Below are 23,243 nucleotides of genomic sequence, written 5' to 3' on the forward strand. Positions count from 1 at the left end.
TTATATTTATCTCCCTAATTTCCTTCTTATTTATTTTGTGGTTAGATTTATCCAGGTCTGAGAAGAGTAAAGTGAGGTCCCTCACTAGTATAGTTTTACTGTGTTTCCTCTTGTGTTTCATTTAATTTCAGTTTTAAGAATTTGAATGCTGTGCCATTTGGTGTTTATACGTTTAATATTGATTTCATTTTCTATGCTACCTTTTAGCAAAATATAGTTTCCTTGATTGGCCCAGGATGCAATGGGAGACCTTGGCCCCTTTAGGCCAAGGTCTATTCAGGTACAAAGTCTCCCAATGCATCCTGGGTCATCTCCAGTCATCCTGATGAATATCTGGTCACTAGATTCAGATGGCTCTGGAGGAGAAGTGAGGCTGGTGACCTGCACAGCCCTCCCTCACTCAAAATAAAGTCAGGTGCAAGTCATGTCATCATTTCTATGATAGCATGGTCTTCTTCAGCAACGAAGGATGAACATAACAACAGCAGCATTTCCCTGATTAGTATGTATTTTAATGAGGTGTAATTTTCCTTTTGCTTTGAGGTCATGGCTACTGCTCCAGCCTTTTTTACTTTAGTTGAAGTATCATAGATTCTGCTCCAGCCTCTTATTTTAGCTTTGTGTCTTTCTGTTACAAGTGTGTCTCTCCCAAACAACTCATATTGAATTCTGGTTCCTAAGCCATTTTGCCCTTTGCTTCTGTTTTGTGCATAAACTCATCTCATGCACGTTCACAGTCAGGATTGATTACTGTTTATTTCCCTCCATCCTCTTGTCTTTATGCTTTTCTGTCTTCACCCTTTCACCCTCTTCTTGCTTCTGTTCTTCCCTCTTTGAACCAGTTCAGATGAGAGTGAGGTTCAAGTCTTGTTTGTGTCTCTCTAGTTATTCTCCCCATTCTGTCCCCTTGCATGACTCTTGTGAGATAATGCTCCTTATTCTTCCTTTCCCTTCCTTCTTTTCCCAGCACATCTTTCTTTCTCACCCATCCATTTTTCTTTTGAGTCCATCCCAACATATTAGATTCACACTTAGCCTTCAGTTTAAGTAGGCTCCTAAACTCCCTTAGTTGTCTTAGGCTCTAGATGTGTCCCCTTCATTTTCGGTAATGTAAACCATTTAACCTTGTTAAATTCCTTAGAATTTCTCGCTCATGTTTACCTTTTTATATTTCTCTTGAAACTTTTGTTTTATCAAATTTTCTCTCCAGCTCTAATTGTTTTCATCAGGAATGCAATCCTCTGTTTCATTCAAGTCTGTTCCTCTCTTCCCTTTCCGCCTTTCATTGTGTGATAATGCTCAGTTTTGCCAGGTAGTTTTTGGTTCTTTTTTTATATTTATCCTAGCTCCTTTGCCTTCTGGAATACCATATTCTAAACCCTCTGCTCCCTAAGTCTTGTTATCCTCTCTGTGGTGTTTAAATTCTTTTTCTTCCCTGCTGCTTTCTGTATTTTCTCCTTGACCCTAGAAGCTTTAAAATTTGGCTGTGATGTTCCTGGGCATTTTCATTTTGTGATCTCTTTTAGGAGGTGTTCTTTAGTTATAAGGTATCTTGGCTGTTTTCCTTTATAATTTCTTGATATGTGAGGTCTAGGCTCTTTTTTTGATCATGACTTTCAGATAGTCCAATGATTTTAAAATTATCTCTCCATGATCTATTTTCCGGGTTAGTCTTTTTCCTATGAGATGTTTGATATGTTCTTTTGATTTTGTTTTATTTTTTCTTATATCTCGTAGAGGCATTAGCTTTCACTTCACCAGTTCTGATTTTTAAGAAATTATTTTCTTCAGTGAGGTTTTGTTCTTCTTTTGCCATTTGGCCAATTGAGATTTTTAAGAGGTTTTCTTTAGTAGTTTTTTGTGCCTGTTTTACTGTTTGGCCAATTTTGAATTTTAAAGAGATATTTTCTTCAAAAATTTTTGAGCCTCCTATATCAAGCTGTTAATTCTCTTTTCATAATTTTCTTGTATTACTCCCATTTCTTTTCCCCAAATTTTCTTTATCATTATTTGATTTTCAAAATCATTTTTTTCTCATTTTTAAATCCCTTTAGTTCTCTAGGAATTCTTGTTGGGTTTGTTTCCAATCTGCAGTTTTTTCTTTGAGGCTTTACATTTAGTTTTTTTTTTTTTCCAATTCATTGTCTCATGAATTTGTGTTTTGATTTTCTCTGTCACTATAGTAACTTTTTATTGGTTGGGTTCCTTTTTTATTTTTCATTTTCCCAGTCTGTTTCTCAACTTTACATTTTATGTTAGAGTTGGGCTCTGCTTACCTCTGCTGATGGGTGGTGATGGTGGTGTGTGGTTTGTGGTGTGTGTGTGCGTGCGTGCGTGTGTGTGCCTGCGTGCGTGCGTGTGTGTATGTATGTGACTGTTCTGAGGTTCAGGCTTTTATGTCCTGCTATTTCACAGCTAGTTCTGGGGGACTGTGAGTTTTTGGTGCTTCCAAAGTGGTGTAATGTAGGGAGAGGTCTGATCACTGCTCTCCTGGTCTGTGTTCTGGTCCTTACCCATATAAAGCACTCCTTGCTTGTGACCACAACTCCACACCCAGGTATGGCCCCTGCTCTCCTGGGACCACAAACACCCCTCTCTTCCTTTGGAACTGCAACCCAGAATTGGAAAATGGGCAGTAGAGTTTGCAAATGGTTTCTGGTCTTCTACCCAGTAATAGTAATAAACAAGTAATCTCTTGTAATATCTTTCTGACTAGATGTTTAATCTACTTAGTGTCTCTGGGAATCAAGCACTCCCAATATTTCCCATTGCTGCTGCCACCACAATAGGTGTCACTTCTGCCTTTAAAATATATATATTTTCCTACACACACACCTATATTCAGTTTTCAACATTCACTTCCACAAAAATTTGAATTCCAAATTTTCTCCCCATGTCTCCTCAACCCCCACCCCAGGATAGCATGTACGCCATCCACCCCTTCCTTTAGTCTGTCCTTTCTTCTATCACCCCCCACTTCTTCTGTCTCCCTCCCCTCTATTTCTCTGTAGGGCAAAAATGATTTCTATACCCCAGTGTCTGTACATCTTATTTACCAGTTGCATGCAAAAATGATATTTAATACTCATTTTTAAAGCTTTGAGTTCCATATTCTCTTCCTTCCTCCCTCCCCACCCACCCTCATTGAGAAAGTAAGCAATTCAATATAGGTCATACATGTGTAGCCATGCAAAATACTTCCATAATAGTTATGTTGCAAAAGACTAACTACATTACCGTCTGTCTTCCTGCTCTCCATTTATTCCATTCTTTCCCTTGACTTGTCCCCCCACAATGCTTCCGATTGTCCTTTTCCTCAATTTGCTGTCCCTTCTATTATCTTCCCTCTCCTATCTCCTTCTCCTTCTTGCAGTGTAAAATAGATTAGATTTCTGTACCCAACTGAGTGTGTTATTCCCTCCTTAAGCCAAATTCCATGAGAGTAAGGCTCACTTATTCCCTTTCATCTCTGCCCTCTTCCCCTCCATTGTAAAAGCTCTTTCTTGCCTCTTTTTTGTGAGATGATTTACTATATTCTAGCTTTCTCTTTCTCTTACTCCTAGTAAGGAGGCAGTAAATTTTATTTTTTAGGTATTCCTTCATGTTCAACTCACCCTGCGCCCTCTATGTGTGTGTGTATGGATGTGTGTGTATATATGTATATTTTCTCTAACTGCTCTAGTACTGAAAAAGATCTCATGAATTACAAATATCATCTTTCCATGTAGGAACGTAAACAGTTCAACTTCAATGAGTTCCTTATGGCTTCTCTTTCTTGTTTACATTTTCCTGTTTCTTTGGATTCTTGTATTTGAAAGTCAGATTTTCTATTCAGCTCTGGTCTTTTCAACTAGAATACAATGCTTGGAAGTCCTTTATTTCATTGAAATTCCATTTTTTCCCTGAAGTATTGCACTCAGTTTTGCTGTGTAGGTGATTCTTGGTTTTAGTCCTCTGTAATATCATATTCCAAGCTCTCCAGTCCCTTAGTGTAGAAGCTGCTAAATCCTGTGTTCTCCTGATTGCATTTCCACAATACTTGAATCGTTTCTTTCTGGCTGCTTGTAATATTTTTTCCTTGACCTGGGAACTCTGGAACTTGGCTACAATATTCCTAGGAGTTTTCCTTTTGGGGTCTCTTTCAAGAGGTGATCAATGAATTTTTTCCATTTCTGTTTTACTTTCTGGTTTTAGAATACCAGGGCAGTTTTCTTTGATAATTTCTTGAAGGATGATGTCAAGGCTCTTTTTTTGATCATGGTTTTCAGGCAGACCAATAATTTTAAAATTATCTCTCTTGGATCTGTTTTCCAGGTCAGTTGTTTTTTCCAATCACATATTTCACATTGTTTTCTATTTTTTTTCATCCTTTTGGTTTTGTTTTATAATTTCTTGATTTGTTATAAAGTCATTAGCTTCCATCTTCTCCATTCTAATTTTTAAAGAACTATTTTCTTCAGTGAGCTTTTGGACTTCCTTTTCCATTTGACCAATTCTGCTTTTTAAGGTATTCTTCTCCTCATTGGCTTTTTGAACCTCTTTTGCCATTTGGGTTAGTCTATTTTTAAAGGTGTTATTTCTTTCAGCATTTTTTTAGGTCTCCTTCAGTAAGCTGTTGATTTGTTTTTCATGATTTTCTTGTATCACTTTTATTTCTCTTCCCAGTTTTTCTTCCACATCTCCTACTTGATTTTCAAAATCCTTTTTGAGCTCTTCCATGGCCTGAGACCATTGTGTATTTATTTTGGAGGTTTTGCATGCAAAAGCCTTGACTTTTATGTCTTCCTCTGATAGTATGCTTAGATCTTCTTCATCTGAAAGGATAGAAGAAAATAATTTTTCACCAAGAAAGTAACCTTCTGTAGTCTTATTTTTTTCCCCTTTTTGGGACATTTTCCCAGCCAGTTACTTGACTTTTGAATCCTTTGTCAAGAGGAGGGACCTTTAAGTTCTCAGTTCCTCCAAGGTGGCACAATCAAGGGAGAGGAGTTTACTCCTCTTCTGGCCTGTGCTGTGGTCTGGGAGCAACCACAAGCTTTTCTGCCCAGGATCTGTGAGTAGGATTCCCTCCCCAGAGCCTCCACCAGCTCCACCAAGCCGGCAGTCCTTCTTACCCTAGGACTGCTACTCAGGACTGAGACCCACATTGGCTGCTCAATTCCCCCAGGGTCTTTAGGCCAAGGGCTCCAAAAATGAACACTGTAGCCATGGCTGCTGTGGCGGCTGCCACAGCCCTGGGGCCAGAAGCCACTCCCCTCTCACCCACGTGACCTTTGAAGCTGTTTTTGGTGTTTGTGGGTTGAGAAATCTGGGAACCGCAGCTGCTGCCCGTGATTCTATGCCTGAAACCTTTTTCTGTTCTGTTTGTGCCATTCAGCGTGACCAGGGCTGGACTGGGCTGCGCTCTGCTCCTAGCCCAGTGCGATAGATGTTTCCTGTCGGCCTTCCAGGCTGTCTTGGGCTGGAAATCTCTTTCACTGTGTCATTTTGTGGCTTCTGCTGCTCTAGAATTTGTTTAATATGGGCTATGGGGGTAGAGCTAGAACAGGTCCATCCTTCTACTCCGCCATCTTGGCTCGCCCTGACAGTCTGCTTTTAGAACCAAGTTTTAACACAGATTTCTCTGCCTTTAAACATTTTATGTTTGCAGTAGTTAAAATTAGCAGTGACCTGTCAGAATGAACACCTGAAGTATAGATACACACACATATGTGATGAAAAGATTTCCCATCCCTTGGTGTGAAAATGCTTTCTGTGGTCAGGTGAACGCTTGATGATGCTGCACTTTGTTATGGCCTGGACCCTGACCGTAGCACTCTAAATATTTGGGAGTCCGCTGGACTGCAGCTTCTTGTTGGAACTTGTTGAATACATCAGAAGAAGGCCAGGAAGTCACTTCTAGTCATATGTCTACTGGAGTTGAGCAGGTTTTTGAAGATATTTTTATTTTACAATGCATTTCCTAAGGTTGCTGTCCAGGTTTACAACTTTGTGCTACGTTAGGGTTGAGGTGCGCCACGTGGCCCTAAAGCAGCAGCATTGTGGCACAAGGCAGCCCACCACTTTGGGCCCTCACTGTCGAGATCATGTAAGCAAAATAATCGCTTTTCATTTGTGCTGCTGCTTTATTTTATTAAAGAGATAGATTTCTAGCAGGAATAAAAGAGTTTAAACTAATGTCAAGAGGTCGAAAGTAGAAAAAACGATACTGAGGAGGACTGAAATGAAACCCTGGACTCCTGGAGCTGTATGTTCAATACAAAACACTTCTTTATATTTTTTGAGAACAGGGACTATTCACCTGGTGCCTAAGGCAGTGCCTTGCTCATAACATGTGCTTAGTAAGTGTTTGTTGAGTCTCATTGAATAATAAATGGAACCTTTGTGCTATAAAATCTTCAGGAATGAGGAAATATCGTATTGACTCCAGAAAACAAATCTGGGAGAACTTCACCCATACGTTCAGACTCTCATTCTGCTTGTAGAAATGAGGCAGACTGAACAGGACACAGAACCTGTTCTTGCTTGGTGACAACAGAACCTGTAGACTAGATTAGAGAAGCACATGTTAGTCATCAATGTTCTAAATGGGAGATTTTCTTTTCTTGAAAAAGTGTATTTTTATTGATATGTTTTTTAATACCCCCCAATTTTTTGATGTATTCTTCTTTCCTCTGCCCAGCTGAGGAAATCCTCTGTTCCTTTTCCCCTTTTTTTTTTGTTTCTGCAGTTTACCTCTCCATTTTCCAATCCCCTAATTTGATCATACACATGCCCTACAGAATGCTGACTGTCATCATTACTGTCTCTGGGTCGTTGTGGTCTGTTTGGGTCACCCTTTGTGCTGCTTCTCCCTACCATGCTCTCATCCTTATTTACTCCTGCCCGTCTTCATATTCCTTTTCTCTGCAGTGTAGCCTTTGAGTGGCAGTGAGTTGGTAATGGACAAAGAACTGACCAAATGAATGAGCAAAATCTGCATTTTAACCTCTGACACATACTGGCTGTGTGACTTCAGGCAAGTCAGTTAGCCTCTTGGTGCCTCAGGCAGTGCTCTAAAACGAAAAGTGGATGACCCATTGCAGTTTTGTATTGCTGGCAGGAGTTTCCTCACTGGAGAGCTCACCATACTCTTGAAATTACATGATTGGGTGGTTTTGGAGGAGGCTGTAACCTCTGCCTTTAGGGAGACGTAGAAGCTGATGGAGCACTAGAATTTAGGAGCTCCGAGTCAGTTGTTCACACGAAGTCTGGCACCATTATGATGAGCCCTCAGAGGGGCAAACTGGGCTAAGTCAGAAAAACAGAATGTGTCAGTATGGGAATCAGGCCTGGGTGAGATAGGGATACCAGTCATCAGAAGAAAGAAAAACAGATGACACTGTCTCCCCTTCATTCTGATTCTTTTAGCCATTAACTAAAATCTAGCTTTTCCCTGACGAGTCCACATTTTTGGCAGCACACTTCAATTCTAGCTCCTCTTTCCTATTCCTCACATCTCACATGAGCCTGGAAAACCTGGCATAGTCCTTGCTTCTCATTCCTGCCTCCAGATTCTCGTTCTGCCATGCTTCTTCCAACAGCTGTTACCTGCCAGCACATAGGTCATTTTTCTACCTTTTTCAGTGGCTTTGATGCTTAGTCTTTTTTTCTCTCCTATTTCCTTGGGGGGCTTCAATATCGAAATTGCTGATTCTTTTAACATTTTATGGTTCCTGGAATTCGTGGTCCACTTTACCTTCACTCTACTGTTACCCACTGGACTGGTCCCATTTTAGACTCATCATACCTGAAACTATCCCTTTTACAAAAATCAGTAAGCAAAAATCTGCTTTCTCTTTTACCCCCAAAGTTGAAGAAGAGAGAACAAGAGAAGCCCTCTTATCAATTGGGGAATGGCTGAATAAATTATGGTATATGAATGTAATGGAGTACTATTGTGCCATAAGAAATGATGAACAAGAAGACTTCAGAGAGGCCTGGAAGGACTTATATAACCTGATGCTGAGTGAAAGGAGCAGAACCAGGAGAACTTTATGCACAGCAACAACCACAGTGTGTGAGAGTTTTTTCTGGTAGACTTAGATTTTTGTAATAACACAAGAACTTCTGAAAAAAAAAAAAAATCCCAATGGTGGACCTCAAGGCAAAATGCCTTCCACACTCAGAGAGAGAAATATGGAAGTCACTCACATAATGTAGCAGATCATGTTTGTGTATGTGTATCTGTTTGTGTATCATGTTCTGATTTGTTATACGGATTCTTTCATTTATCTTAGTCTGACTACATAGCATGACTATAGTGAAAATATACTCAATAGGAAAGTATATGTAGAATCTATACAGAATTGTATGCAGTCGTGGGGAGGGAGGGAGGTAGTGAGGGGGGGTGGGGAGGGATAAAATCGCAATTGTATGGCAGTGATTGTTAAACGTTAAAAAAATAAAAATAAAAAAATAAAAAATAAAAAAAAAGAGAAGCCCTCTTACACACACTTACAGTCAAATAAAACACACGTCTGCATCGTTCATGTCTGTGCTTTTATCTCTCTGTAAGGAGGTGAGTAGTATATTCCATCATCTCTGAAATCATCTCTTCATAATTTCTTGTAGCACCATAGGACACTGTCAGATTTATATGTGATATCACAGTGTCACCATCGCATTTATATTTCATAACTTGTTGAATCCTTCCCTAATTCATGGGCCCACCCTTGGGGGCCACCACAAAAAGAACTATGAATATATATATTTTTTATATCCCTAGAGTTTGTTTATCAAATGAGCTAATATTTGTCAAGCCCTTAATGTAGTGCTTGGGATATGTAGTGGGTCCTTAAGAGATGCTTGTTCCCTTTCCTTTCCCTCTCCTTTTTCTTAGGAATAATTCCTGCCAATATCCATTCTCCCTCTAATTCCTCCTCCCTTTCTCCCCTTCCCTCCTATTTCCCCCTTGAGTAATGTATATTTCTATACCCAATTATGGATGTATGTGTGTGCATTCTTCCCTCTGACCAGTTGAGATGAGAGTTAGATTCACCGTTTCCTCTTTATTTCTGTAGATTTCTACTTGTGCACCGGGATTATGTGAGATGATTTTGCTTAACTTTTCTCTCCCTTTCCTCCCTTACTATATTCCTCTTTCTCTTTCTTTTCCATTCTTTTAAAATCATCAAGCTATAATAGAAATAATGTTTCATTAGAATTCTTCTATAAAACCCAATGGTGATAGAGTTCTGAGGGTTTACTTATTTTATCTCCTCATCTTAGATTGTAAGCATTTTTGTTTTGTCATTGGGAAGTTATAATTATTTGTTCATGTTTCTCTTTTTATGTTTCTCTTAACTCTTGTGTTTGAATTTCAAAGGAATGTTTGGTCTTTTCATTAGGATTGCTTGGAAGTCCTCTTTTATTAAAAGTTCGTTTTTCTCACTATAGAATGATAGTTTTTCTAGTAAGTTATTCTTGTTTATAAGCCTTTTGGAATATCATATTTCCAAACTTTCCATTTCTTTTGAGTGGTGACTCAAATTCCTCTTTTCTGCATGCTTGCATTATTTTTTCTTTTATGTGAGAGCTCTAAGTTTTGGCTATAATGTTCCTGAGAGTTTTCCTTTGGGTTTTTTTCAGGAGGTGATGGGTGGATTCTTTCTACTTTTATTTTGTCCTATGGTTCTAAGAAATTTGGATAGTTTCTTTTATAGATTTTCTTGAAACATTTTTTGTTTCTTTTTTTGGTCATGGTTTTCAGGAAGTCTAATAATTTGTTTTAAAAAAATTACACACACACATACACAGATATATATTTCAACAAGCAGAAATCTGCCTTCTCACCCTTCCACACCAACTCTTTCCCCCTGCTTGAGGTCTAAAGGGAAAATTACATAGAGTTAATCAAAACAAATTTCCATATTGGCCGCATCAGAAAAAATCATCTCATTTTGTTGCCTCTCAAGAGGTAAGTAGCATGTTTTCTCCTTAGTCCAGTGACTTCTCAAATTCTCTGTCCTGGATCTGCTTTTCAAGTCATTTTTTTTTTGGCCATTCGATACCTTACATTTTCTTCTTTTTTTCAGTCTTTTGACTTTGTTTTAATATTCCTTGTCTCATGGAGACGTTAGCTTCCATGTGGTAGATGATTTCTTAGATCCTAACTAAAATATTCTGATTTTTGATCCCTCCATTCTTTCTCATTCTCCCATGTCATCCATGTTATTCTGGTCCGACTTTCTTCTTTGGGCCAGCTTGATTAAATTGTCAGCCAGTTCAACAAGCCTTGAGCTGATAGGCCCTTAGCTCTTCCACCGTTTCTTCCCCATCAATGCTTAGCTCTCCTTCCGTTTTTTTGCCTCTTCTGTTCCTGTTCTCTAGTAAGTGAAACCTTCGGGAAGAAAGCATCCGGACTTATGGACTGCATTCCCTGAATGTGTGTTCTGTTTAGTCTGTATTGGACCCTTGCTGCTGAGTAACAGGCCTTTTATCCATCCCATATTGATCATGACTTGGACTGCAGTGACTCTTCTAAAACTTCTCATTTCCCCTTAAGCCTTCAATTCCAATCTTTCTTTCCCCTCTCAAGAAATAACCTCATCTTTTTTAAAATTCATTTAAATTCAGGAGATTGCACCCCTCCCCCACCAAGGCCCCTAATCCATACTTCTTCTCAATTGCCCTTTTACTCTGGAGGGCAGGCTTGTACAATATCCTCGGTATTGTTCTCAGTTCTTTACTTGCACTCCGTGTATCCAGTCTGTTGGCAAAGTGTGTTGTTGCTGCCTTTATAACATGTCCTTATAACGTGTCCTTTGTTAACTCACCTAGTGCCTACAGACCTTCACCACATTTTCTTTCCTAGATTATTGGAATAGCCCTCCAGGTGGTTTCCCTACTTGAAGTCTTTTCCCCATTCCATTTCATCCTCCACTCAGCTGCCAGTGATTTCATAAGGTGCTGATCTCATGATGTTATCCCCCTCCTCCCTCATTAAACTTCAGTGACCCCCATTTGACTTGTAGGTTCAAATAAAAAATCTCTGGTGCTTACAGCATTTCAGAGTCTGATGTTTTCTTACCTTTCCAGTCTTCTACTACATTTTGTTCTTTACTCTTATGATCTATTTATACTGCCCTACCTTGTGTATACACCAATCCCTGTGCTTTTGTACTGCTCTCCCCCACACCTGCAGTGCCTTCCTTCCTTACCATCGCCTCCTTGCTGCTGACTTCCTTCAAGATTCAGCCTTCCCTCGGAGATTACCTTCTATCTTGTGTATATCTTGTATGTGCATAATTATTTTCTTATTCTCTCCCTCATTATAATGAGCTCCTTGAGAGCAGAGAAGACATTTTTGCCTTTATTTTTATTCACAGAACTTAGAGTGCCTGATACACAGTAAACCACTTTAAAAACCTGTTTGACCAACTGGCGACATAGTACAGTGAAGAGGACCTGATCTACTTACTAGCTATTTAACGGCTTTGACAAGTAATTTAATGCTTACAGACCTCTGTTTCCTCATCTGTAAAACGAGGGTGTTTGGACTAGATGACCTCTGCATCCCCATCGATTTGAAGTAATGCTATGATCTGTAATCTCATGGCATGATCCTACTCCTCGCTTCTCTGTCCTTATTCATGTTTTCACTTCTCCATGCCCAAGGATTTATTCTTCTTTAGCTTTAGCTGAAGCTCAGTCCTTTGTGTGTGGCCTTGGTTCGTTGTGTCCCACGTCTTCTCTTATCTCATTCCGTTGTGCCATCACTCTCTTTCCTTTGTCCTGTTCAGTCTCCCATCCTGCAGTCCCTCAAGCTGTTCTCTTGTCTCTTCTTTCTTCCTTTCATTACTAAATAGCAAGAAGAGAAGTCTGCAGTGGCTCCTGCTATAGCCTGTTTGTATTCCCACCTCTCCATTGAAACTTCTGTCTTAAGGTTCCCCCCTGCAGTCCTCATCTTTTCCCTCCCTCTCGCATTTTGACTGATTGGTTCTTTACCTGTTCCGTCTTGATGCTTTCCATTCCTGATGTTTCGGTAGCACTTCCTTCTTCTGCTTTTGCTCGCACCTTTTTTGACTATTTCTTCATCTCCTGCCCCATCCTCCTGCCCTGTAAGAGAAGTTTCCACTCTTCTTTCTTTCTCTGAATTTTCATCCATTCTCATATCGATGTTTTTTATCTGTACACAGATGACTGTCAGATCTCTGACCTCTCCCTAGAATTCCAGTGCTGCATTCACAAAGCTGTCCGTTGCTTCTCCCTGTCTGTCCCTTCCTCTGTTCGTCTCAGTTTTTTGTTCAATTAGCAAGCGTTTATTTTCTCTCCTAAACAGCAACCAAAAAAATCATCATGGCAAATATTTGTAGTCAAGGAAAGCAGATTGTCTTGTTGGCCATGACCAGAAACATGTCGCATTCTGTATTTTGAGCCTTCACCTCTTTAGGCAGGAGGTGAATAACATGCTTCACATTTATTTCTTTTGAATTGCATTCATCAGAGTTCTCAAGTCTTGGGAAGCTGTTTTTTTTAAAGTAATGTTGTTACTGTGTAAATTGTCCTCTTAGTCCTTATTTGCTTCTGTAGCGGTAAATTCGAGTTTTTACAGATTTCTCTGAAACTGCCCATTTCACCGTTTCTTACGGTGCAGTCGTTTTCTGGAACATTTGTTTGCGTATTTGTGTAACACTTCCCAGGGGGAGGATGCCTTGTTGGCTTCTAGTGTTTGCTGCTCTGGACAGAGCTGCCGTTGTAGGCCTTTGCCTGTTTCTTTGATCTCTTTGGGCTTATAGGCCTTACGTATCCCTGGTTCAAAGCACATGCTCAGCTTATTGATTGTTGGGGCATAGTTCCAAAGTGTTCTCTGGAATATCTGGACCAATTCACAGCTCTTCCGTCAGTGCATTAGTTTGCTTGTTTTCCTGTAGTCCCTTCAATAATGAATTAATGAAATAATCTGTCTTCTGCCAATTTGATGGGTGTTATATGGAACCTTAGAGTTTCTTTAATTCAGAGGTGCCATATTTGTAACTTGTAGACTGCTTAGTCCTTAGTGAGGCGGTGACCAAATTAAAACATACTTGGGAAATGTTTAACAAAGTAAAAGTACTGTACAATATAGATGATGCCAATTTATGATTTTCTAAATCACAATGTGGCCCGTAAGGATCCTACTTGACACCACTGCTTAATTCAAATTTTGCTTGTGGTTGTTATGGCCTAGATTTCTTCATTTGATAACTTTGTCGTTTCTGACCATTTTGGCTCTTGTTCTTACAGATTTGAATCAGTCCCATATATATGTTAGAAATGAGACTTGTATCAGAGAAACTTTCTGCAAAGATTTTTTTCCCTAGTTATACTTGGTTCTCTTGTAACTTTAACTGCATTGGTTTTCTTTACATAAAAACTTTAAAGTTTTCGTGGAGTAAAGTTGTCTCTTCAGTCTTCTGTGATATCACCTCTCCATCCTTGTTTGATCGTGCACGAACTTTTCCCATCACCATAAATCTGAAAGTTAATTTCTTCTTTGCTTGTCTAATTTGTTATGTCATTGGTGGTGTATAAGCCATGTTCATTTGGACTAGTGTGAGACTCTATGGTGTGAGGTGGAGGCCAGTGCCTAATTTTTGTTAGACGACTTTGTATTTTTCATGGCAGTTTTGTCAGATAGTAAATCTTTACCCTGTTAGTTGGCGTCTTGGAGCTTTTCAAACACTCTACCACCGTTTATTTGCTTCTGTATGTTAAGTATCTAATTTGTTCTAAGAATCAAGATCTCTTTTTTAAGCTAGTACCAAATTACTTAGATGACCCTGTCTTTGTAGTATAATTCAAGGTGTGGTACTATTAACTGTCTTTTTTTTCTCAATTTTTTTTCATAATTTCTCCTGAGATTCTTTTTGTTGTTGTTGTTTGTTTTTTAATTTAATTAATTTCTTTTCAGTGTTCATCAATCACTTCCTTAAGATTTAAATTTTCTCTCCCTCCCTCCCCCGACCTGAGACGACTTGCAGTCTTATGTGGGCTCTACACATACATTCTTATTAAACACATTTTCGCATTAGTCATGTTGCACAGAAGAATTAAAACGAATGGGAGAAACTATGAGAAAAACCAAACCAAAACAAAACATCACACGAGAAGATAGTCTGCTTCATTCTGTGTTCCTATTCCACAGTTCTTCCTCTGGATGTGGATGGCCTTTGCCTCAAGAGTCCTTCGGGAGTGTTTTAGGTCCTTGCATTCTCTTGAGAGTCCTGGCCTTTGTTTTCTTTCCCTAGCTCTGTAAAGTACTTCTCTGGTAGTTTGGTTGATACTGTCACTTCATAGAAGTTTAGCTTTTCATTCATCTCTGACTCTTCCTTCTCGTCCCCATATCTGATCACTCGCCACAGCCTTTTAATTATACCTTCTTTTCTCAGTGTAGCCCATGCCTGCCTTCCCTGCCTAGCAGTTTATCCCTTGTAACAATGGATAAAAAGGAAAAGGAAAAAAGGCAGCTCAAAACCAACCAGGAAACCATAGTTGGTACTATATGCGGTGTTTCTGCGGTTCCCCACCCACGCAAGAAGAAAGGGAGCCACGTTTTCTTACCTGTTCTCCAGGGTCAGGCTACGCAGTCGTTCTAATGACAGTGTTCCGGGCTTTTTTTGATTCTTTCCATTTATATTATTGTGGTCATTATGTGTAAGGTTTCCTGGTCCTGTTACTTTGATTTCTGTCAGTTCATGTAAGTCTTCTCCATTTCTGTATTTTTTATTATGTAATATTCCATTACATTCATGTACCATAATTGTTTTTAGCCATTCTCCAGTCAGTGGGGATCTATGTTGTTTTCATTTCTTTGCCACCACAAAAAGGGCTTCAGTGAATATTTTGCTGTGTATGGGACCTTTCTTTAACCTCCTTAGGGGAATACACACACACACACACACACACACAAGTGTGTGTGTGTGTGTGTGTGTGTGTATGTATATGTGCGTGTATATGTGTGCTTAAAATATATATGTATGCCCCAAGGAGGTTAAAGACAAAAGAAAGGGGTGTGTGTGTGTGTGTGTGTGTGTGAGAGAGAGAGAGAGAGAGAAAGAGAGAGAGAGAGACAGACACACAGACACAGACACAGACACAGAGACACAGAGAGATTTCTGGGCCAAAGATTTGTCAGGAAATTGGGAATTTAGAAGAGGAGAATTCAGGAAGTGAACAGGTGGCTATTAATGTTAGAGAAGAGGATTGAGCTGTTTGCATCTTAACTAAAGGTAGATCTCATAAGGACTAGAAAGAATATACTTGTGTGGAGATTTGCTCATTTGAGAACAGTGTACAGATATACCCACTGAATAGGATACGATAGAGAATGATAGATGTGGCATAGAAATACAGATAACAGTGGAGGGGACTGCAAAACAAATGAAAAGAAAGACTGGATTGATAATTCATGACCTCAGATATTTGTAGAACATTGTGCAGGGTGTGGAAAATAATAAAATTGAGATCTTAACACCAGTAAATAAACACAGTCTTATAGATATAATCTAGATTTAGTTATAGGATATAACATATTTGGGGGAAAAAGTTAACTAGGCTGGACAGTAAGTTAGCAGTACCTCAGCTTCACAGAGGAGTGGCATTTGAATTGGGCTTTCTTTATTTGCTTTACCAATAGTTTAGCTTTTCACAAGATGGAGAAAGTTCACAGGAATCTTACTCAGATTCAGATTTAGATGAGCAAGGTAGAATTGATAAATGAAGTAGAAACACTGAAAACGTTGATAGAACATAGAACATCTTAGAATTACCAGGGAGAGAACACTCAATGGAATATCATATGTAACCTAGACTTGAGGAGAATTAGATTGGAAGAAGTTTGGTGAAGATAAGTATACTGTCATGGATTGACACCCACTGAGCAAAGTCACTCAATTTAGGAGAAATAGGAAATGAAGAACAAAAATTTTTAAATAATTTTTTTCAATCCATAAAACTATTTTCTTCCTGTTCATCCCCCCACCAAAAAGACAAGAAAAAGAAGACCCTTGTAACAAAGATGCATAGTCAAACGAAACAACTTCTCACATTTGTCACGTCTAAAAAATATATGTCTTATTCTTCTACCTGAATGCATTAGCTCTCCCGTCTTGCTTCATGGCTGGTCATTGAGCTCGTTAGAGTTTTAAAAAGGTATGTGTGAACAATCTTGATGAAGAAGATAAGGAGGAGAAGCCTCAGACAGCAGTGTGACTTATAGAGAACTTACTGATTATGGAATGAAAAGAGGGCATACCAAAAATGGAAACGAGGCTGTACAAAGGAATCGCTTAGTTCTGTAAGAACAGGGAATGCAGGCAGCTTGTCAGGAATGTTATAGAGGACTGTTATGCTTTAGGCAGGAAATTTTATTAAATGATCTATTTAGTTTCATTTTGTAACAGTAATGCTACTTTTATGCAAATTGTAAAATACTGAACGTTTTGTTGCTCTCACAGTTTAAGTGTATTTTGGAGACTCTCTCTTACTTAGACGGGATGATATTAGGTCTGTCAGTGTAATCCTCTTTGCTATGATTTTTTTGGGGGTGGGATTTTAAGATTTAAATAATTCAAGAAAAGATCAGCTTAATTTCTTTTCCCTAATATTAATCTCCTTCTATGTGCAGGACACACTGTGCTAGGTATTTCTAAAGCCAAGGCCTCTGATTTTAGTACTTGTCTTTCCTAAAAGGTGAGAATTAGTTTGGAAAAAGGAGAGAAGAGACACTTTCTAGTGTATCTTTATAACATTAAAGACTTGCTTTGAAAAAAGAGTTCTTAAAAAGTTAACAACTAATAAACCACAAACTGAAAGAAGTTAATAGTTGGTAGTTGAATAGCAGAACAGGTTATGGGGTAGTTTCTAGGATAAAGTTGCCTATACAGTCATTGCTTAAATTCATCTATATTCATCTAAGGGTTGTAAGACAATATGGTGAGGAAATGGAAATTACGAAGGAGACATGACGCCTGGGAATGGTATGACGGGAGGAGAATTTGGGGACAAGGGAATAGAATGGTTCCCAGTCGGCCTCCTTTAAAGTTTACTCTTTTATTGCTTATTTTGTGTCTGTCTTTTTCAGAAACACCATTTCATTTCACTTTGCCTAAGGAAGATGATGTTATCCCACCATTGACCAACACAACTCCACCTTTGATTGGGCATCTTAAATTAGGTCCAAGGAGATACAGTACTCCTATTGATGAGTGATATGAAACTGACACTCTTTGAGCTAGAAACTCTGAGGTGTCATCCTTTATAAAAAGGATATCCTTAGGACCAGCGAAGAAATTGGGACTGGGTTATATCATTTATTCTTCTTGCTTCAGGAGTAAACTTTAAAGAATGTGACTGACTGCAGATCTTCATAGTCTCATTCTAGTCCCATTGAGGATCTGGTGACAATTTCCAGTTTCTTACATTTTGATAATTTTTTTGACCTTTTAAACAATATACCATTTGTATAGTAGAAGTTGACCGTGCTTGCTTTTTCACAGAAGATAATCAAGGTGTAGAGGGGAGTCAACTACCAAAAAAACAAATTAAACATTGCTGTAATCTTGAGGGCAGGAGACTTTGCAATCCCAAAATGTAGCAGAGGGCTGGGCACATAGTAAGTGCTTCATAAATGTTTTAGTCATTCATTGATTGAGTAAGCAGCTACCTTGTGTGGAACACTGGAGAAAAGGAAAAGTTAGAATGAGCATCGGAAAAGGAGGGAGGAGAGTTTACCAGACTGCCTGAAAAGAGAGAAAGCTCGGTTTTAGGCAGGGACATTAAAGCTCACAGATGTGTTCCTGGGCAACACCATGTGCATGTCATATTTCTGCTTGACAGGCAGGGATGGTTAGGTAGCTCGCTCCTCTTCAGCAGCGCAGTAGCGTTCTACATTAATCTATTTGTTTTCTCTAGTCAGTGCTGGGAGGTAACTGTCATGCCGTCTGGAGTTTCCTGCTACCTATGCCTGATGCTGGCAGATGTGGGTTGGCTGAGGGCTCATGCAGCATCCTAAATCCAGATGTGGAAGTGGAACTGAATCCTGTTGCTCCTCTTAAGACCAGGTGTCAATGACAGCGTGTAGTTGTGGATATTTGTGACAGGATCTCTTCTAGGTACAACAGCTTGGATCTTGCAGACCTGTGGAATTGCAGAGGCAAACGGAAGACCCTGAGAGGCTGTATTTAATGTGTGTGCTTTAGTGGGGTTTTTTTCTCCTTCCTCCTCCTTCCTTTCTTTCAGTTGTGGACAGCTATTCAGAGAGCCCCTTAGCAGCCAGTGATGTCATGGCTGAAAGTTCTGTGGGGTCCAACGATGTTACTGATGAAAGTGAAAAAGGGGATTCCAGAGCTGTCCCAGAAGTGGATGAAAAATTGAGTCTGAAAATGAAACTGGTGAGCCCTGAGACTGAGGCGAGTGAAGAGTCCTTGCAATTGAGTTTGGAAAGGAAGTTATCTTTTTATGCATATCTGGGTAAGCTATGAAAAGTTTCTGGCCCCTTTGGTATTTTGTATTATTGACCCAATTAAGCAATAATCTTGGCTATTCTTAGCACTCCCTCTTTCTTTTTAAATTTTTTCTCAGTTTTATTGATGCTTTTTGTTTTTAATATCATAATCTTCTCTTAGTACATCCTTCTCCTTTCCCTCTGAATTTGCCTTAGAACAAAAATTAAAAACAATTTTTTAAAGTTCAGCAAAACTAACCAGCACACTGATGATCTCTAACAGTATAAGGATATATCATGCAAACTCCCTTTTTTTCCTAAGCAGTGTTAACAGTAGAAAGATTAGCTAGTGTGAATTTTGGGGAGAGGTGACTTTGTGTTGGGATGAATTTCCTCATTATTGAAGCACTGGGAATGCTGTCTATAATGGTTGCATTTTCATACTTTGATTTGGGTCATTAAGTAATAGTATACTAGAAGTACTAAATATTCTTGATTATTCAATCAAAAACTCCCTAGTTATTTGATAGTGAACCTGGTATGATGGAATGTGAATAAACTAGAGCCATAATGCCCTTGTGGGATGATATGGGAACATCATAAAATTAGCATGGCATCTTTCAAGGAGAAAAGACAGTATTTTCGTTTGAGACCACAAGGGAATTGAATGAGCTGAGTGGAGTTCTAGGTCAAGAGTGAATCAGTATGGGACACATGAGGACTGAGGAATTATAGTGAGATAGAACAATTTAGGATCACTTAGTATGAGACTATAGACAGTATGAGAATAGATAGTTTGCTGCTCATTTACCTTGTCTTACTCTTTTTGTATAGTTTCTTTTCCTTTGTTAGGATTTTTTTTAAAACTAGAAAGTATTTTCTGATTGGGATGTATGGAGATGTGGGTCCTAGGGCAAGTAGGCATTGAAGATGGGTACCAGGATAGAGTGGCATTGGCAGAAGGAGAATATTAGGTTGTTAGGGATTAGATGTGGCAAATCTCTGAACCCAAGAAGCCATATCAACCCTGTACTTTCAAAAGTCATAGGATCATAGAATTTAATAGTACCTTGGGTTAAATAATTTGCAACACAGGTAGTTAGTAGCAAAGTTGGAACTTGAACCCAGGCCCTCTGCCCCTAAACCTAGTGCTCTTTCTTGTTTGTTTTACACTGGATCAAAGGGTATACACAGTTTTTATCTTTTGGATATATTTTTCAAATTATTTTCCAGATTGACTTGACAACTTCCCAGTTCCACCAGCAGTGCATTAATTAACGTGCCTGTTCTCCCGTGGCCCTTCCAGCAATTTTCCTTTTCCGTTTTTGGTTCTCTCTGCCCGTCTGAAGGGTGTGGAATAGAGCTTCCGAGCTGTTTTCACTTGCGTTTTTCTTACGCTTAGAGATTTCAGGTGATTGTTGGTAGCCTAGAGTTCTTTATTTGCAGACCTCTTATTCATAGTATTTGACCATTTATTTACTGGAAGATGAGTCTTATTTTCTGTTTGTACCGATTTTCTCTGTAGTTTAGATGTCAGCACCTCATCAGAGATATTTGCTGCAGAGATTTTTTCCCCCAAATAGTTATTTGTTCTGATTCTGCCTGCATTGCTTTTGTTTGTTCAAAAGCCCTTTCAATTTTATACAATAACACCTCTCTCTTTTACTTTGTAGTATTTCTATCCCGTGTTTGGTCAAAAACTTCCCTCCCTTCCAATTGTGAAAATGCCTTATCACTTCCTTCTCTGATGTGTTTAATATAACCTTTTCTGTGTTGGTTCTGCACCCATTTTGAGCACATTATGGAACATGGCTTGAAATCTTCAAATTCTCTCAGATTGCTTTCCATTTTTTCTAATAGTTGTAGAATATCGAGTCCTTAACCGAGTTAGCAGATGTGTTTATCGAACATGGTACTAATTACAGTGTTCAGTTTCTTCTGGATTCTAGTGCTGTTTCCACGGTATTGGGTCCTTGTAGGCACATGCCTTGAGTTGGGGATCTGTTTACCAGGGAAGTTTATAGACTTGAAAGGCAAAAGTTTTGAGGCCAAAGAAAAGGCTCTTGGTCACTCATTCCAGTTAACAGATTGGAATTGTACTGCAGTTCGTTGAAATCCAAGCCTAGGGCTGGAACCAGGGGCAAAATGATGCTCCAGGAGAGTAGATTTAGAGTCAAAGGACTTAGGCTTGAGTCCTGGCTCTGCTGCCTTCTACTCTAACGGTAAAATGAGGGAGTGAGACTAAGATAATCCCTAAGGTTCCTTCCTGCTCTTACTCTGTGCTCCCTTACATCATACAATAAAGAGGCTCCCTCAAGGAGCTCACAGTCTAATAGGGGAGACAGCCTGCAAACAGATGCAATATACCGGATAAACAGGAGAGAACAGAGGGAAGGCACTGCAATGGAGAAGGGTTAGGGAAGGACGTGGAGCTTTCTGCCTTTTGTTTCTACTGTCAGAGATCATAGTCACTGGAACACAAGTAAAGTCAGTCTCCATGAATGTTTGTATCTCATTTATAAACGATGAAAATAATAAAACTCATAGTTGGTAAGTAATCTTCCCTATTACTCCTCAGATTTTTCAGCTGAACTTGGATTATCCAAACCACTTTTCAAGTTGCTCACTCTTCTTCTTTTAAAAAAAAAGTGTTTTTTACAAAAAGTTTTAATTTACGGAATAAAACAAGCATTTTCATAACACAGTACGGTAAAAAGAGGTGATTGTACAACTTGTTATTCCCTTTAAATATATATTGAAGTTATCATAATTGTTTTTCCTTTTTTCTTCCCTCCACTTTCCCCTTCCTCCCCTCCTCCTCCCAGAGATGGCTGCCATTAGACACAAATATGTATATAAACATAAAATCATTCTATATATACTTCTGTTTGTTAGTTCTTTCTCTGGATGCATGTGTCCTTTGTAGTGAATTTGGATATTTATAATAGTTAAAGTAACTTACTCAAAGTTGTTCTTAAAACTGTTGCTGTTACTGTATACAGCATTCTCTTGGATCTGCTCATTTCGCTCCTCCTTATCTCGTACAAGTCTTTCCCTGTTTTTCTCAGATGACCGAGCTAGTTATTTGTCATAGCTTAGTAGTATTCTATCCAAATCATATACCGTAACTACATTTTCCAGTTGTTTACCACCACAAAAGAGCTGCTATAAATATTTTAGAACATAGAGGTTCTTTTCCTCTTTCCCAGTCGTCTTTGGAAGTAGACTTAGTGGTGATATTGCTGGGTCAAAGGGTAGGCAGTTTAATAACTGTCTGTGCACAATTCCAGATTGCTCCCCGCAATGGTTAGATCAGTTCACAATTCCACCAATAATGACTTAGTGTCCCAATTTTTCTATCTCCTCTCCAACATTTGCTGCCTTCCCTTTCATTCATTTTAGCCAATGTGATAGGTATGAAATGCTATTTCAAGGTCATTTTAATTTGCGTGTCTCTAATCAATAATGATTTAGAGCATTTTTTCATATGACTAAGTTGTTTTATTGTTCTTAGGGACTCCAGTTTCTATGTGGATGATTTTTATGGTATCATGACTACCATCTCAGGGAGAGGCAGAATGCGGAATAGCTAGGTCATTGAACTTGGAGTCAGGAATTCAGGAAGACCTGTATCTGAATCCTACCCCAGACACTAGTTGAGTGAACTTAGCCATGTCAGGCAATCTTTCTGAGCCTCACCTTCCTCATCTCTGCTGCTTAGTTTTGATGATAATATTTGAGAAGTTAATATTTGTGAAGTGCTTTTCAGACTTTAAAACATTATACAAAGGTGAAATATTATTTTAATTACTCAATTTATCTTTATTTAGATCTGAGGTTCTTAACCTGTTTGTGTCATGGATCCTTTGCACAGTCTAGTAAAGCTTATGAACACCTGAAAATAATATTTTAAAATGCACAGAATAAAATATGTAAATTACAAAGGAAACCAATTATATTGAAATACAATGATTTATATTTGAAGCCAAATTAAAATTTAAAAATATTTAACTTTAAAAAGGTAGATATTAAAAAAATGAACAAACCCCAGGTTAAGGGACCCCTGATTTAGAGATATGTAGGTGACAGTTTTAGAACCTGCAGCTAAGTAATTTCATATAATATTTTTGGTTATGTCCACTTAGTTCACAACAGTGAGGATATGGATTGTTAGGAATGGGGAATGCTTGTATTGTTAAATCATAGTTAATGATTTTTTCCTTCTGTTCCTATTCTTTATTCCTATTTCTTCCTACTGCTGAGTGGGGGAAGAAAGAGTAGAAGAATAAGGAGGTTTTTAGGTATGATACTAACTGGATTATTTCTCTATTTTTCTCCCTTCCCTCCTTGCCTGTGTTTTTGTTCAGAGCCTATAAGTGGTGAAAAGAAAAATGGATCCACTGCTGTTGCTGAGTCTGTTGCCAGGTAACCAGAGCTTGTTGCTATGCAGAGCAGTCTCATACAGAGCCACTGGTAATGAAGGAAAAGATGATTTATCGATAGTAGAAAAAAATTAAAATGAAACCTAGAAGAAAGGATTTGTAGGAGGAAAGATTGAATGTCACAGTTTTTTTCATTAATACTCTTATAAGACCAGTGTTTTGTCTGCTAATTCTTGACTAAAATGTTGACAAAAACAATTTTTAAAAATTTGCTCCAGTAATCATATTAGAATCCTCATCCTGAGCCTCTTTAGCCTTGGCGGGGCTCTAATGTGTGGCAGGAGACAGCTGGGTGGTCTTCTAGAGGGTCTTATGGGCTTTGTCCCTTATGGCTT

General features: G+C 38.8%; 1 protein-coding gene across 15 annotated transcripts in view; it reads left to right on the top strand.

Moving 5' to 3' along the window:
* LOC140513767 (TP53-binding protein 1-like) overlaps window positions 1-23,243 on the top strand; it is a 130,585-nt gene that overhangs the window by 55,946 nt on the left and 51,396 nt on the right. For all 15 annotated transcript variants that reach the window (XR_011970318.1, XR_011970319.1, XR_011970320.1 and 12 more), the window contains 2 exons: window positions 18,262-18,492; window positions 22,834-22,891. Coding sequence is in view for 12 of the 15 variants with exons in the window: in XM_072623713.1 (XP_072479814.1) it covers window positions 18,262-18,492; window positions 22,834-22,891 (289 nt within the window). In the remaining 3 variants the exon portion in view is untranslated. The remainder of the gene's footprint in view (window positions 1-18,261; window positions 18,493-22,833; window positions 22,892-23,243) is intronic.

The sequence above is a fragment of the Notamacropus eugenii genome, chromosome 7 (assembly GCF_028372415.1).
Source record: "Notamacropus eugenii isolate mMacEug1 chromosome 7, mMacEug1.pri_v2, whole genome shotgun sequence".
NCBI classification, from domain to species: domain Eukaryota; kingdom Metazoa; phylum Chordata; class Mammalia; order Diprotodontia; family Macropodidae; genus Notamacropus; species Notamacropus eugenii.